The sequence below is a fragment of the Balaenoptera musculus genome, chromosome 7 (assembly GCF_009873245.2).
Source record: "Balaenoptera musculus isolate JJ_BM4_2016_0621 chromosome 7, mBalMus1.pri.v3, whole genome shotgun sequence".
NCBI lineage: Eukaryota > Metazoa > Chordata > Mammalia > Artiodactyla > Balaenopteridae > Balaenoptera > Balaenoptera musculus.
The window spans coordinates 48203366-48217521 of record NC_045791.1 but is presented as its reverse complement, the minus strand read 5'-3'; the positions used below and the strand labels follow the sequence as shown (position 1 = coordinate 48217521).

Below are 14156 nucleotides of genomic sequence, written 5' to 3'. Positions count from 1 at the left end.
CACCTTCATGGGGTTTTCAGAGTTCATCCATGTTGTAACATGTATCTGTATTTTATTTATTTTTATTGTCGTATTCCGTTGTGTGGATACGCCCCATTTTGTCAGTTGACGGACATTTGGATTGTTTCCACTTTTTGGCTATTAAGAATAATGCTGCTACGAACATTCAGGTACAAGTTTGGCGGGGACATGTTTTCAATCCTATTGAGTACTTACCTAGTAGTGGAATGCTGAGTCACGATTCATTCTTTCATGAGTCACTCTATCCTGCTTTTGAATGTACACATGAAGTGTCCCTTATTTTTCACTACATTCTTCGAAACTCATCTCAACTTTCGTTTCCATCAAAATATATGTCTCTTTTTACTGGTTTGAATTTATAGAAATAACAGAATAAATAATCTTAGTCAAATACTTTAAAACCCAGGGCAAATCAGCAGACGCATAGTCAATTAACTGTCCGAATTTTGTTCAAAAGTAATAATTTTAGCTGCTTGTGGCCAGCAGAGTGAACTGACTTTGCTCTTCTTTTTCATAATTATAAAATTCCATAATTCTGAATCCATAGGTAGAGATGTGTTCTTATTTCCAAATATGCCATTGCATGGCTTTCAGCAAATTCTCTCCCATGAACTATTGCTATACATCTACTACTTGTAAGACGTTTTGAGTTCTCCACGTTTGGAGAGGCTCCTAAAAGAGTCCTGCAATTTATGTCAGAAATGTTAGAAATTTTGTACTTAAATCGCAGGAACTCGCCACTTCCTGTTACCTATGGTACCCTCTCTCCTGGCGCATGCCTATATCTCTATCTCTGTGTCTACATCAGGGTACAAAAGAAGGCTGTGAGTTATTTAAGCTGATTGTATTCTCCCGTAGTATGGCCAAACCAGGCTTGTCTTTACTGTATGATTTGATATGATTATTCCTTTTTAGAATGTAAGGTCCTTAATGACAAAAACTGTGTTTTCTCCTTACTCTCACAGCTTTAAATATCTGATATAGGAACATGCCCAGATTAACTCTTTGGTAAAAACATTTTAAATGAATATGGGTTAGCAGATTTAAAAAGAAATATGATGATACATACCATGGCAAAAAGCAGACTCAATTATGTGATAAAAACATAAAAATGCATTTTCCAGAAAAGCTAAATTTGCATTATAAGCCTTTTTATAATTTTACATTGCAAAATGATTTTCTGTTGTTTTTAAACTGGTTTTCCACCTTAAAAAAAATACATAGATTTCTGATAAGGGTTATTCTTATACCTTGCCCAAATGACTAAGGGGAAAAGTCATCCATTTTGCTCTAAACATAATTGAAGTAAATTTTGTTTGACATAGGAATAGGAGAAATCTGTAAAAGAATAATTAGTTTCAGCTTCTTTTCACTACTTTTTCTGAATCTGTATAACCTGTGTTGTCACTATTGTGATTTGCTTAATTTTTATGTTTCACATTGGAAAATAAAAGAACAGACCATGGCTTCTCTTAGCTTATCCTCCCTCTGTGTGTCATGATATCACTTAATATACAACCTTTCAAGTTGTTCACAGTGGGTTGACATACTAGAAGTTGGTGTGTCCCAATTTACTTACACATGTAAGTTAATTAGGGAAGTCATAATTTGAATGCCTATTATAGTGTTTTTTTTTTTACTTTTTAAATTGAATCTATCCCAAACCTTTCCCAAATTCCTTTTATCTTCTTTGTTCTTCTGAAACATTTGCCTAAATTGTTTTTAATTCAGAATGGAAATATATTTTTTTCTGATTCATAAAGGTATATGTATTTATTGTAAGAAAATCTAAATGTGTAAAATAGAGTAAAACAATCTTCCACCACCTCACTTCACAGAGATAAGTTTCCTCAAGAAAGAGAAGCAGAGGGTGTGAGTATATTATGAGATGTCAGACAGAAGAGGATCAGGTGACCAGAGAGGCAAGAAGGGAACCTGGAGAGTGGTGTTATCAGAAGCACTGTCATAAAGATTTTTAAACAAGGAAAGTTGAATTGAATTGCACTAAGAGTAAATACAGATGAAAAATAAAGGGAATTAAACATATTTTTCATTAAGTTGTCACCTTAAGATCTGTGAAGTGTTAAGTTCAAATTCTTAAATAAAGATCATTAGAGAGCATAGAAAATAAGTCATGTACATAGTAGTCACTTAATAATTGCTCATTCAACATGATGATAATTCTGTGAACACAGTACTTCTTGTAGTTGAAACCAAAATCTGTTTTATTATTACTATTATTATTTTTTTAAAGTGCTGTCCCTGGCTGGCAACCACTTAAGGCTTTGTTTGTTTCTCCTTAGGCCTCTTATGTAAGGAGCTGAAGGGGAAATAAAATATACAGGATGAAAAGATGGCAATGTTGCCTCCCCCAGGACCTCAGAGCTTTGTCTTCTTCACAAAACAGTCTCTTGCCCTCATTGAACAACGTATTGCTGAAGGAAAAACAAAGGAACCCAAAGAAGAAAAGAAAGACGATGACGAAGAAGGGCCAAAGCCAAGCAGTGACTTGGAAGCCGGCAAACAGCTGCCCTTCATCTATGGGGACATCCCTCAGGGCATGGTTTCAGAGCCCCTGGAGGACCTGGACCCTTACTATGCAGACAAAAAAGTGAGTTTATTGTGCCTGCAATGGTGCAGACTCTGTTTACCTCTTTTGTACAGAAAGACATTTTAAATTGAGATTAAGTAGAATTTAGTGAAAAGCCACATCATGACAAAAATGTTTAGTTAAATACATATGTAGGCTCTTTCAGAATATGTACTTTTACTAATTTTTCATCAAAACTGGTTCTGTCACTGGCATACTATTTTGATTTTTTTTAATTTAATAGTGTTCAGTATAATGTTCTGCCTTTTGGGACATAACATAAGTGCATCCTGGTAGGAACAAAATAATTGTCCGTTTGAGAAGTAAGACCTGGGGATACGTCCAGAATGCATTTGCATGGAGGTGACAGTTGAATCCATGGGAATATATAAAATCACTCAACTAATAATGGGATTTAGAGAGTCACTCATTTAGGGGGTTGGAGAGAAAGAGCCTGAGATGGTCAGAGAGGCAAGACATTGTAAATCAGAAAGTTTTCCATTATTCAAAAAAAAAAAAGGGAAGAGAGTGTCTCATAAAATCATCCAGAAAGTTGAGGCTGGAGAAAGGCTATTGGAATGAACAAGGAGGATGAGTTGGTAACTTTTTGGAAGCAGTTTGTGTTAGGTGATGGAAATCAAAGCAAGATAGTGGTGGATAGCAAGTAAAAAGAGGAAGTGGGTGGCAGTCGATGCATGCTGAAAAATTTGAGAAATTTCCACCAGAAAGATGGTCACTTGAGGCAAGGAATAAATTGAAAACCTTTTCAACGTAGGGTATAAGTAGCACGTTTGAAAGTGGAGAAAAATTATTCTCAGAGAAAAATACAGAGGGTCGAGTAAGTAGCTAGTTGCTGATGTTAACAGACAAGGGATAAACCACAGGTCAGCTTGTATTTGCATTAGAAAAATGGAGCGAAGCCTTACTGTGTGAGCCCTGAAGGGCAAATAGGAGGATGAATTTGAGTCCTGATATGTTGAAGTAAAGGTAGGCACATCTGAGGAAATGCATGTTAAATCATATCAATATTTTCCGTACTACAGGAGTGGAAATTGTCCTTTGAGAGTCAATCTTGAGAGCAGCAGACCTGAGAAGGTGTTGATTGCATTAAGGAAATGGGAGAGTTTGAAACAACTGCTATAAAGGTTATTCTACCGAGAAAATGAGAAGGGGATTACAATCATTTCTGAGACAGTAGCAGATACAACCAGATTGAACTTGACAAAGAGGTGACAGTAAAGGATTAGATCAGCAGGTTCCATAACTTTCTCCAACAATGCTTTGCTGCATGGCAACTGCAGAGTTATCTTTAAGAGGTCAAGAAAGGCAGGATAAAGTCCATTAAAAAAAATTATTTTGACTTAAGATGTAAATAAAAGAGATTATTTATTGATAACACATCTAGCAAATAAAATAAAGGGCACTGAAATGTCTTGAGAAATAGAAAATGTGATGAAGTTAATTTTGATGGTAGAAACACATCTTCTTCGGGGTAGTTGCTATGAATAGCAATATGTAATATTTTGCTTCACATTAAAGCCGGCATCTCAGCAAGCTGACAGCACAGAAGGAGAAAGCAGAATACCTGAGAAGCCTTTGAGATACTACCCAGCATTCCAATTAACCAATCAGTATTCTGACACAGGAAGGAAGAATGTTAACACGTATCCAGGATCTCTGCATCAGGCACTAGACTTTTTATACAAATTAGCACACATATTTACTATAACTTGGTAAGACAGGAAGTAACAAAGGACCTGGGGAAAATAAGTAACTTACAAAATGCTACATGCTAGTAAGTTTTGTCACAAATTTTTTAGTTCAAGTTGATTTGACTCCCTACTGAAATATTCTCTTATATAACATCTCTTAGTTTAATTTCTGTTGTATAGCATCACCATGCTCACAGCTTTACAAAAATGAATGGAAGAATGAATGGGTAAATAATGAAACCGGCAATATAAAAAGTACTTTCTCATTTTACTTACTACTTCATTCTGAAAAATGCCTGGCTCTTCATGGATACCTCCTGCATTTCCCATTTCTCAAGGGGCCCTGGATGTTACTTAACCAGGAAGCCCTGAAGGAGGAAAGGAATCTTTCTGAAATAAATCCCAATTCAGAGATATAGACTAATATTGGCTTAAAGTGAATTGGGAGGTAAGGAGAAAATGTTTGTATTTGAATGGAGGATTAACTAATGGAATCATTTTAGGTATGTGGTAGACAACTTTAATGGAGAATCTTTAGGGGTGGGACTCCAATCCCTCACCTTGGCCCCAGCTCCTTTCAAATATGACGCCAACCACATTAAAAGACTAATGCACATCTGCATCAGTATACTTGGGTAGAGCTAGGTCAAATGAAGTAATCTATTTTTCATGGTCCTCTATTAACAGATGAATAAATACCCACAGGGATTACCGAGTCTTTTTATTTTATTTTTTTTGGTTTCGAGCTTTAGATGATCAGCTTTTTGTACCATGTCCTAGCCCTTCAATCATTCTTGATTAAAGTAGTTTTGACTTCCACTTGCAACTTCAGGATTGACTTCTGTGTGGATTGATTCCTTAATGTTTCGGGTTATTCACACTAATTGACAAGAACTTTATTTCTGCTACATTATAATCACTGCTTGGATTAAAAATCTAAATGACTCCTGATTTGACCTGGGTTCAGATTTTAACTTATATTTGAGTGTAATTATCAATGCTTTGTTAAAAAAAGGACACTTAATAAACTAATGATAGAAATTAGGGCTTCATTTTCATGTGTGATGAATATATTAAGTGCTTTTGAATAGTTTTATGCAGTGCCTTTATTATAGATGAAAGTTTGTGTCTTTAAGAAAGAATAAATTACCAATTACCCTCTGCTGTGAGTATTAAGAGGACAGGTACAATGTCTTATTATCTTCATATCATTGGTGCCTTATATGTTGCCCAAAATATCAGCAGCTCTTCCCACCATTTACTAAGAATTTACAATATACCAGAACTTAAAAGCTTCACAGACTTGAAGTGCTAGCTCTCAAGTTGTGAAATGGTAGATCAGGTATTTAGAATCCTATCTGTCTAGCTCCAACGCTTATACTCTTTAAGTACCTTAATTCTCTAATTTTATGTTCAATAAATTATTAAATAAGTGAGCAATATTAAAAAAAATTATTCAGACCTTGACATCTATGCATTTCCTAGTAGGATTTTAGACTTTGCTAAAGAGACTTATTCTGCTACCCAAAATGTCATAGGCATATCTATTTTTCCCACCTGTAATTAACTCCTGGTTGTTTATAAACCCAGACAATCCTAAAGAAGTTTTTAATGAAAATGAAAAATTGGGAATCTGAATTTAAAAATAGTAAACCAGTTCTTTTTTTTAAATTTCAAGTACAGGGTAACTTGATCTTGCCAAGTTGGGGCAGTAATATGATTTTCACATTAGCTCAGATGACCTCTGGTTCATGAAGTCCCCTGATTATTCTGACAGACATGTGACCATGCCCACTCTTTACTCTCATGCTCTGCCATTTGTATTTCTCTGTATGCTACCTGTCACATCTTGCCTTGTATTAGAGTTATTGTGTTCTTATCACTTTTCTAGGAAGCTCCTTGAATGCAAAACTCATGCCTCATTTATGTTCAAATTCCTTTCATTGCCTCTTATGCCATAGTTGCTCACTGCACAATTGTAGAGTATAATGGCTGAATGAATTTTAAAAAGCACAGTGTATTGAGATTTAAGAAACCAATAGTTGTACTCAAAGGTGAGACATTAATTTTAAAACTAATTTTCAATGTAAAAGTGAACTTTATGGTAAATTATGTTTAGACATAACTGGTATAGTAAAAGGGACCAGGAATATAAAAGGGCATCTGAAAAGAATAGATTCTGTTTGTTTTCTCGGGGGCTCTGCCACATACAAAAGCAAGATTACCCCTAGTTACATCTCCAATTTGGTGAAAAATATTTATTACCAGAAGCTCCCTTATAAACTTATATAGAATTCATAATCAACAACAAAAAGACCAAATCAGTGTCTTCTAGATAACACAAGGAATTTGTTTGCCAACCACAGAAAAATAAGACAAGGATTTGAACTTGGTCTTTCTGATTTCCAAGCCAATTCCTTCGGTTGTTTTAATGTTTTGTTGTTATTGCTGTTTGTTTGTTTGGGTTTCAAATTTTTCAACTAAATACCAGAGACATGGAAAATGTCATTCATTATGCAATGGTTACATAACATACTTCTTAAATGTTTGGTTCTATTCATATTATTTCAAAAAATTGCCATGGATAGTAGCAAGCAAGTCCTTTAATTTATGTTCTTTTATTTTAGCTGTTATTGGTATTAACATCTAAAATAGGAAAATCATACTGAGTAGTAGGATTCTTTCAACTCTAATATTCCTTAAATTTATGAAAATATTTTTGAAAACTCATATTTTGGAACATTTGCTACTAAACCTGACAATAGCCAAGAAGTATTAAAATTCTCTAAGTGATATGATAAAAATCAAGGATAGCTAGTTTCTATTTGGTTTGCATAAAATACAATGTAATGAAAGAAGGAAGTTGTATTTTAAAATATTTCCAGTGGCCACAAGTTATTGTTACTGATTTGGGTGTTGAAGGGATATGAAAAAGTGAAAACTGTATTTTGAAAGGTCTAAATAATACATGCTCATAAATGGCTCACTTCTTATTTTACTGAAGAAATGGACAATGGACTTGGAGTTCATTGGCCAACATGACGTGAATAGCTGCATCAATGGTATTGGAACCACATTGCTCGAGTCTGATGGCAGTGTTTCTTTAATATGACCCTACCACGTGGAGAGGTAAATTGCAGATATTAATCTACTACACTGAAATTTTGGAGTCTCGATTCATACTGTTTTCTTTTTGCTCTTGCAGACTTTCATAGTGTTGAACAAAGGGAAAGCAATCTTCCGTTTCAATGCCACACCTGCTTTGTACATGCTCTCTCCTTTCAGTCCTCTCAGAAGAATATCTATTAAGATTTTAGTACACTCATATCCTTTTTAAAATGCTTACTTACAATGGTTCTTTAAAATGCAGTTTTTGTTATTTTTTTAAAATATAGATTTTAGTCCTTTTGTACCTGAAAAGACTCTGGTTTACCAATCTCAATATGATTTGGTGTAGATCTGTGAGTAGATTGGGAGAATGGCAATTTTAGTATTTTAGGAAAAATTGCTTTTGTCTGTTACTACCTTGTTCAAAGAGATTTTTTTTAAGTCTATAGACGTGCTTAGAATTTTTTTCTAAGGAAATATTGTTAGCATTTCAACAAATGTCTTTATCAAATATTCAAAGTTCCTACCGTGGTCTTTTATCATATTCCTTGATTCTAAGCTACCGCATTCAGCATGCTTATCATGTGCACTATTCTGACGAATTGCATATTTATGACCATGAGTAACCCTCCAGATTGGACCAAGAATGTAGAGTAAGTGGGTTTAAGTACATTTTAATATAGTCTTAGTATGGTCATTTTTATCCTTTCCTTTTTATACCAGGAAGTTATTGCATCTATAAAAGTTGTGGTGTTTATCTTCCCATGTTACATAGTTGCTTTTCTTTCAGTTATTTTTTTCTCCCCTACAATATTAACCTGCTAATGTTAGAATAGAATAATACATGCTACAGTCTTTTCTAGAAAAAATACCTTATCAGATACCCTGCTTTGTTCTTAGACATGTCACATATCTCTTGTCCTTGGATATATTTCTGATAGGAACAATACAGGAATTTTCTAGGCAGATCTAATACCTGTGTTCTTAGTAATTTTTAAATACCTCTACTTTCTGAGAGTGTTTCTGATATGTACATTTTAAGATTTTCTGGAAAGCCCTTTACTGTAGTTTATTCTAATAGTTAGAATGGATCCATAAACCAACGACCCTACTCCAATAGATGCCTTCCTTTGGTTAATCAGAAAAAATGAATTATAAAGATTCACATGGTATTGTATTCTTTTCGCACTTAATATCCCAATGGATTCTTGTGCCTAGGTACACTTTTACTGGAATATATACTTTTGAATCACTTGTAAAAATCCTTGCAAGAGGCTTCTGTGTAGGAGAATTCACCTTCCTTCGTGACCCTTGGAACTGGCTTGATTTTATTGTCATTGTTTTTGCGTAAGTACTTTCAGTTTTTTGAAATGCCAGACTCATGAAAGTCTCAGACAGCACAGTATTCCAGTAAGAACAGACTTTTGGGGTTTGACTTTTCCAGCATATAATGGTTGCATTTAAAGGATACTGTATGAAAGTTAGTCATCAAAAAAATATTAATATTTTTTCAGATAGAGCATTTTCTACTCAAAAGTGTATGACATCATTAAGATAGATGATCTTCCTCCATGCTCAGTACTTGGATAGATAATATATGTGGTGCCAGTTAGGGTCACACTTTTTCCAAGTTCTTATTTAAAATCTGGTAAAACCTATAAGAAAAACAGAAAAAAACTCAGGCATTTATTATAAGTACGGTGCTCTTTTTTTTTATTAACCTATATTATTCAAAAGCTAATAAGTATATTAAAATATAGAAATAAATCTTTTTATAAGGGCTGTCACTGCATACTAAACCTAACATTAATGCATTGTGTATGCATTACATAGGCAACCACAGTTTATTTTCAAGGGAAAAGTATCACATTAAGATATAATTTTAATTTATTCATATTGCTGCTCTTTTCCTAAATATATTTGTCAGAAACATTTCTTTATTTTTTAAATCTCAAACCTAGATACAGTATTTTCCCTCTGTCATTTTGAATTGTAAAAGTAATACATGTTCATTGGAGGGATTTAGACAATACAGAAGGGTCTTGAGATTTCTAGTCTCCAGTTCCCGCACACCTGCCCCACCTCTTTGTCCTTCAGGCTGGCTCTTTTTGTGGTCATATAAGACTGCTGTAGTGCCACCCACCACCTGCCAAGACAACACTGTGTCAAAGAAGGCTGCATCTTCTCAGGGGTCTCCTTTTTTAAATTTATGTGCCATAAACTTTACCATTTTTAAAGTATAAAATTCAGTGTTTTGTAGTATGTTCACAAAGTTGTGCAACCATCACCACTCTCTAATTCCAGAATATTTTCGTCACCCCAGAAAGCAGTCACTTCCATTCCCTTCTCCCCCCCAGTCCCTGGAAACCACTCAACTGTGTTCTGTCTCTGTGGATTTGCCAGTTCTAGACATTTCACATGAATGGAATCATGCAATATGTGGCCTTTTTGTGTCTGGCTTCTTTTAATTAGCATACAGTTGTCAAGGTTTGCTGCTGATATTTTATAGAATATTAAATATCTATATTATCATAATATTAAAGTTTAGTAATTGAAGCATTTAATTGTTTATTTAGGCATTTATGTGTATGAAACCATTTTAATAATACGTTTGTATTTTGCTCACATCAAATGACTCAAATCAAATCAAATTAAATTAGTAATGATAGAAACAAAAGACTTGCAGAACTATAAATTTAAATAAGAAGTTCCAAACGTAGGAAACACCTTGACTAAAGGCACAGGTAAGTATCATAGACTTTATCTAAATTCTGAATAACTCTGATTTAATTCTACAGGTATTTAACAGAATTTGTAAACCTAGGCAATGTTTCAGCTCTTCGAACTTTCAGAGTGTTGAGAGCTTTGAAAACTATTTCTGTAATCCCAGGTAAGAAGTAATTGGTGTGAAGCATTAGGCCACTCATAACTCCAACTATTTGGGAGTTGTTCTTTGTTTGTGTGTGTGTTGTTACCGTGTTTGTGTGTAAACTCCCCTATTACAGATATGTGACAGAGTTTGTGGACCTGGGCAATGTCTCAGCGTTGAGAACATTCAGAGTTCTCCGAGCTTTGAAAACAATTTCAGTCATTCCAGGTGAGAGTGGGGTTAAACACCGGGGCTGACTTTGATCTTTTGAAGGAAAAACAAGAAAAACTTTCTCTTATGCAATTTTAATTAAATTTGATCTCTTATGGTTTTCACAGTCGTTATTAAAAGTCAGCCTTTGAGTTTAATCAGTTGCATGAGTCTTAGACGATGAAGATGGCCATTTGGTTCACATCTCAACTTGAAATTTTCCCTCCTGTCTAACAGTTCATTTTCCATTTTGCTTATCCAGGAATGAAAATTTCAATTTGTTTTATTGCTTTTCATATGGTTAAGAAAAGAGATGTAAAATATCAGCATGGGGAGGATTGCATGACATAATGTTTTTTTCTTTCCTCAACAAACCATTTCTTAACTGAAAATTAGTAAGTTGTCACTATGTGCTGCAATTCAGCCTCTTTTTTGTTTTGGTGTCATTATAAAGAGATGTTTTGTCTGACAAACATTCACTGAATTGACACTTTTTAAAAATTATTTTTTCAAGTGAGTGTGGATATGGTTTGAGCAACCAAATTATTCATTTTGACAGTTTGGTTATTCTCTTGAAATATTTTAAAGTTTTTAATCACTTGCTGTAATATACAGAAACAAAATATATAAAACAGCAAGTCCACCCTTTTGAGCTGGTAGACTTTTTTCCAACTAGGTTATTTAAGATCATTGATTTGATAAAATGCATGCATTTCTAGGAAAGCTTGTGTTTTGTTTTCGTTTCTCATTCAGAGGCTTTATTTCATTTTGAACACCTATTTCTCCTCCCCGTATTCAGGCCTGAAGACCATCGTAGGGGCCCTGATCCAGTCTGTGAAGAAGCTTTCTGACGTCATGATCCTGACTGTGTTCTGTCTGAGCGTGTTTGCACTGATTGGGCTGCAGCTCTTTATGGGCAACCTGAAGCAAAAATGTGTGCGGACTCCACTTGAAAATAATGAAACAATAGAAAGCATATTGAATACTCTCGATGAAGAAGACTATGGAAGTAAGAATGCCCCTGTAGTTATTAATAGGTTGAAATAAGGCTAAGAGCATTGTTCTCTTCTGGCAATGAAATGTTGCTTTCATTTTAATTATTTCAAAATCACGCAAATATAGAGAAAGTTGCTACAATGTGAATTTGGATCATGTTATATTTTCATAAATTTCCCTCAATCTAAGCTTTCTAGCGGTTCTGGTATTAAGAACATGGGATAGTTCCATAATTCTCAATTTCTGTAAGATAAAAAAGAATAAGTTTGCTCTAGAAAAATAAATTTAGCTATGAATTAATGATATTGACCATTAAATTTCATAAGTTATATATTTATATACTGTAGTTTTATTGAGTAATTTATACTTATGTTTATTTTATAGTATAATTTATTATATAGTAATATAATTATATTTTTACCCTTGTATTTTTCTTATAACTATAACATTGTACAGTCATGTTAATCATGTTATAATGATAATATTATCACATATTAAAATGTTTGTCTCAATAATATTTCTAAAGATTTGTATAAGCAGAACAGTTTATGCAGCTTTATCAGCACTATCCTCATACTATAACCAATGATGAGTTTTACAGCTCTTTCTAATGGCTTCCCTCAATCTAGCTAATGATCATCAAAGTTTAATTCATCAGAACTAGTTCTGTAGATACCATTTAAGATGATCTGTACACACAGTCTCAGAAGTCTACTTAATTCACAAGTGTATTTTAGAGTATCTTACAGAAAGCATAAACGTCATGTTTTCTAAATAGTTATCCCCTAACACAGTTTCTCTCACCAGAGCTGATGAGTTTGGGTGAGAATGAAATCTAGCAAGATTGTAATTTCTGTCTAACACCTGCAGTGTGTCTGTATGATGTTGCCCACGTGAACCCATAAACCTTAATAATTAGATCCAGAGGTAAGGTGGACATGCAAGTGCCTTTGATAGAAGGAGATCAGGGAATAAAGGTCAGGTGTTAATTCTCCTTAAATAATAAAGAGTCGTATACATCTTTTTTTTTTTTTTTTTTTACTTAATGTGTTTTTTCCTACTCACTGAGGAATATAAAGGCAAATAAAACCTAGCTAATATAGTAAAAGACTGTAAATAAAGAAAACTGAAGAAAAGGAAGCCTAAAACAAGAAAACTGAAGGTTTTCAAAGTAAAATTTTTAATGTATATTTTTTTTACTACCAGCATTTGATGAGGAATGTAGCATATTTTCCTTTCCTTTAATTTATTTTTTCAGCTTCTGATTTTTATTAATATGATCTTAAATTTTATTCCTAGTTTCCAAAGGATTTTATTTCTTAATTTATGTACCATGCAAGTTATAGAGCTTACAGGTAATTGCAGACATTTGTACTCTGTTTTATGAATCAGTTTACAGCACTTACTTAAACTTGACTTTTTTTTTAACTAGGATCATTACCAGTCCTTTTATTCTGAATCTTGGTCTCATTCCTGAGTTCATGCTTTGAGTGATTTTTAACCTTCTGGAATTGCTTCAAGCAATTTTTTTCAAAAAGAGTAGAAAAAGCTCTTGGATTTTGCAGTGTATCTTCATATTGCATTTACACATGAGTGAATGACAGCTTAGCTAACAATGAAATTTTATACCACAATCTTCTCCCTCAACTCTATACATTATTCTTGATTTTCTTCTGAAATATAGTTTCACAGCAGAGATGATTGTGTTAAGTCCGAGTTTGGTTTCCCACCTGTCTTCTGTGTCATAGAAGCCCAGTCTCACTGCAATATTAATTCAAGTATTCATTTATCACATGGGTTTATTGAGTGCTTCCCTGAGCTAAGCATTGTACAAGTTTCTGGACCTGTAGCAGTGAGTATGATAACCTCAGCCCCTGCATCCACAGAGCTTATCTTGTAGGGTAAAAAGAGTAAAAGGAGGGGAACAGACCAATAAGAAATATTGCAAGTTATAACAAATGCTATGCAAAGAAAATAAATCTCAGGGGCTGAGATACCAACTAAATGAGAAGCCCTCTCTGAGGAGGTGGCATTTAAGCAGAGATCTAAAGGATAATAAGAAGCCATAAAATAGTGTAAGTGTAAATGGGGGCTGTTCCTTGAATTAGAAGGAAGAACTTGTGGGAAAGCCCTGAGACAAGAAAGAGTATCATGTGTTTAAGGAATGGGAAAATAGCAGTGTGGTTAGACTTTAGCAAAGGAGAGGCAGAATGGCAACAGAGAAAGTTAGAGAAAAAGGCAGGGGTCATATCATGAAGAACGTCTTAGCCCATGGAAAGGAGTTTGGATTTTATTTTAAATGCAGTGGCTTTAATCACTTTACCATATGGGGAGCTGATTGGGTAAGAGTAGATGGTAGATTGGAATAAGGAAGACCAGTTAGGATGTTGTTTCTATCATTCCAAACAAGACAAGATTGTGGTTTCATCTAGAGTGGCGGCAGAAGGTGAAAAAGGTGAGTTCAAAATGACACCTATAGAACTCGCTGATGAATTAGAGAGGAGAGAAGGGCTTGGGGATCTCGTCTAGGTTTCTGGCACAGTAACTGGATAGGTGGCAATGGGAAGTGAGGGAAGAGTGGTCAGGTTTGTAGGAGAAAGTCACTATTAACCAGTTAAAATTGAGATGTCATTGGGACATCCAAGTGGAG

The 14156-nt window shown here is 34.3% G+C and overlaps 1 protein-coding gene across 3 annotated transcripts in view; it reads left to right on the top strand.

Annotated features, from left to right (window-relative positions):
• The first annotated feature begins 2374 nt into the window (after positions 1–2374).
• Positions 2375–14156, top strand: part of SCN9A (sodium voltage-gated channel alpha subunit 9) — an 85580-nt gene continuing 73798 nt past the window's right edge. For 2 of the 3 annotated variants that reach the window (XM_036859013.1, XM_036859011.1), the window contains exons 1-6: positions 2375–2632; positions 7529–7647; positions 7995–8084; positions 8650–8778; positions 10230–10321; positions 11310–11519. In XM_036859013.1, the coding sequence (XP_036714908.1) occupies positions 2375–2632; positions 7529–7647; positions 7995–8084; positions 8650–8778; positions 10230–10321; positions 11310–11519 (898 nt within the window). Of the gene's footprint in view, positions 2633–7528; positions 7648–7994; positions 8085–8649; positions 8779–10229; positions 10322–10436; positions 10529–11309; positions 11520–14156 lie in introns of all 3 variants that reach the window. The other variant, XM_036859014.1, reaches the window with a different exon arrangement.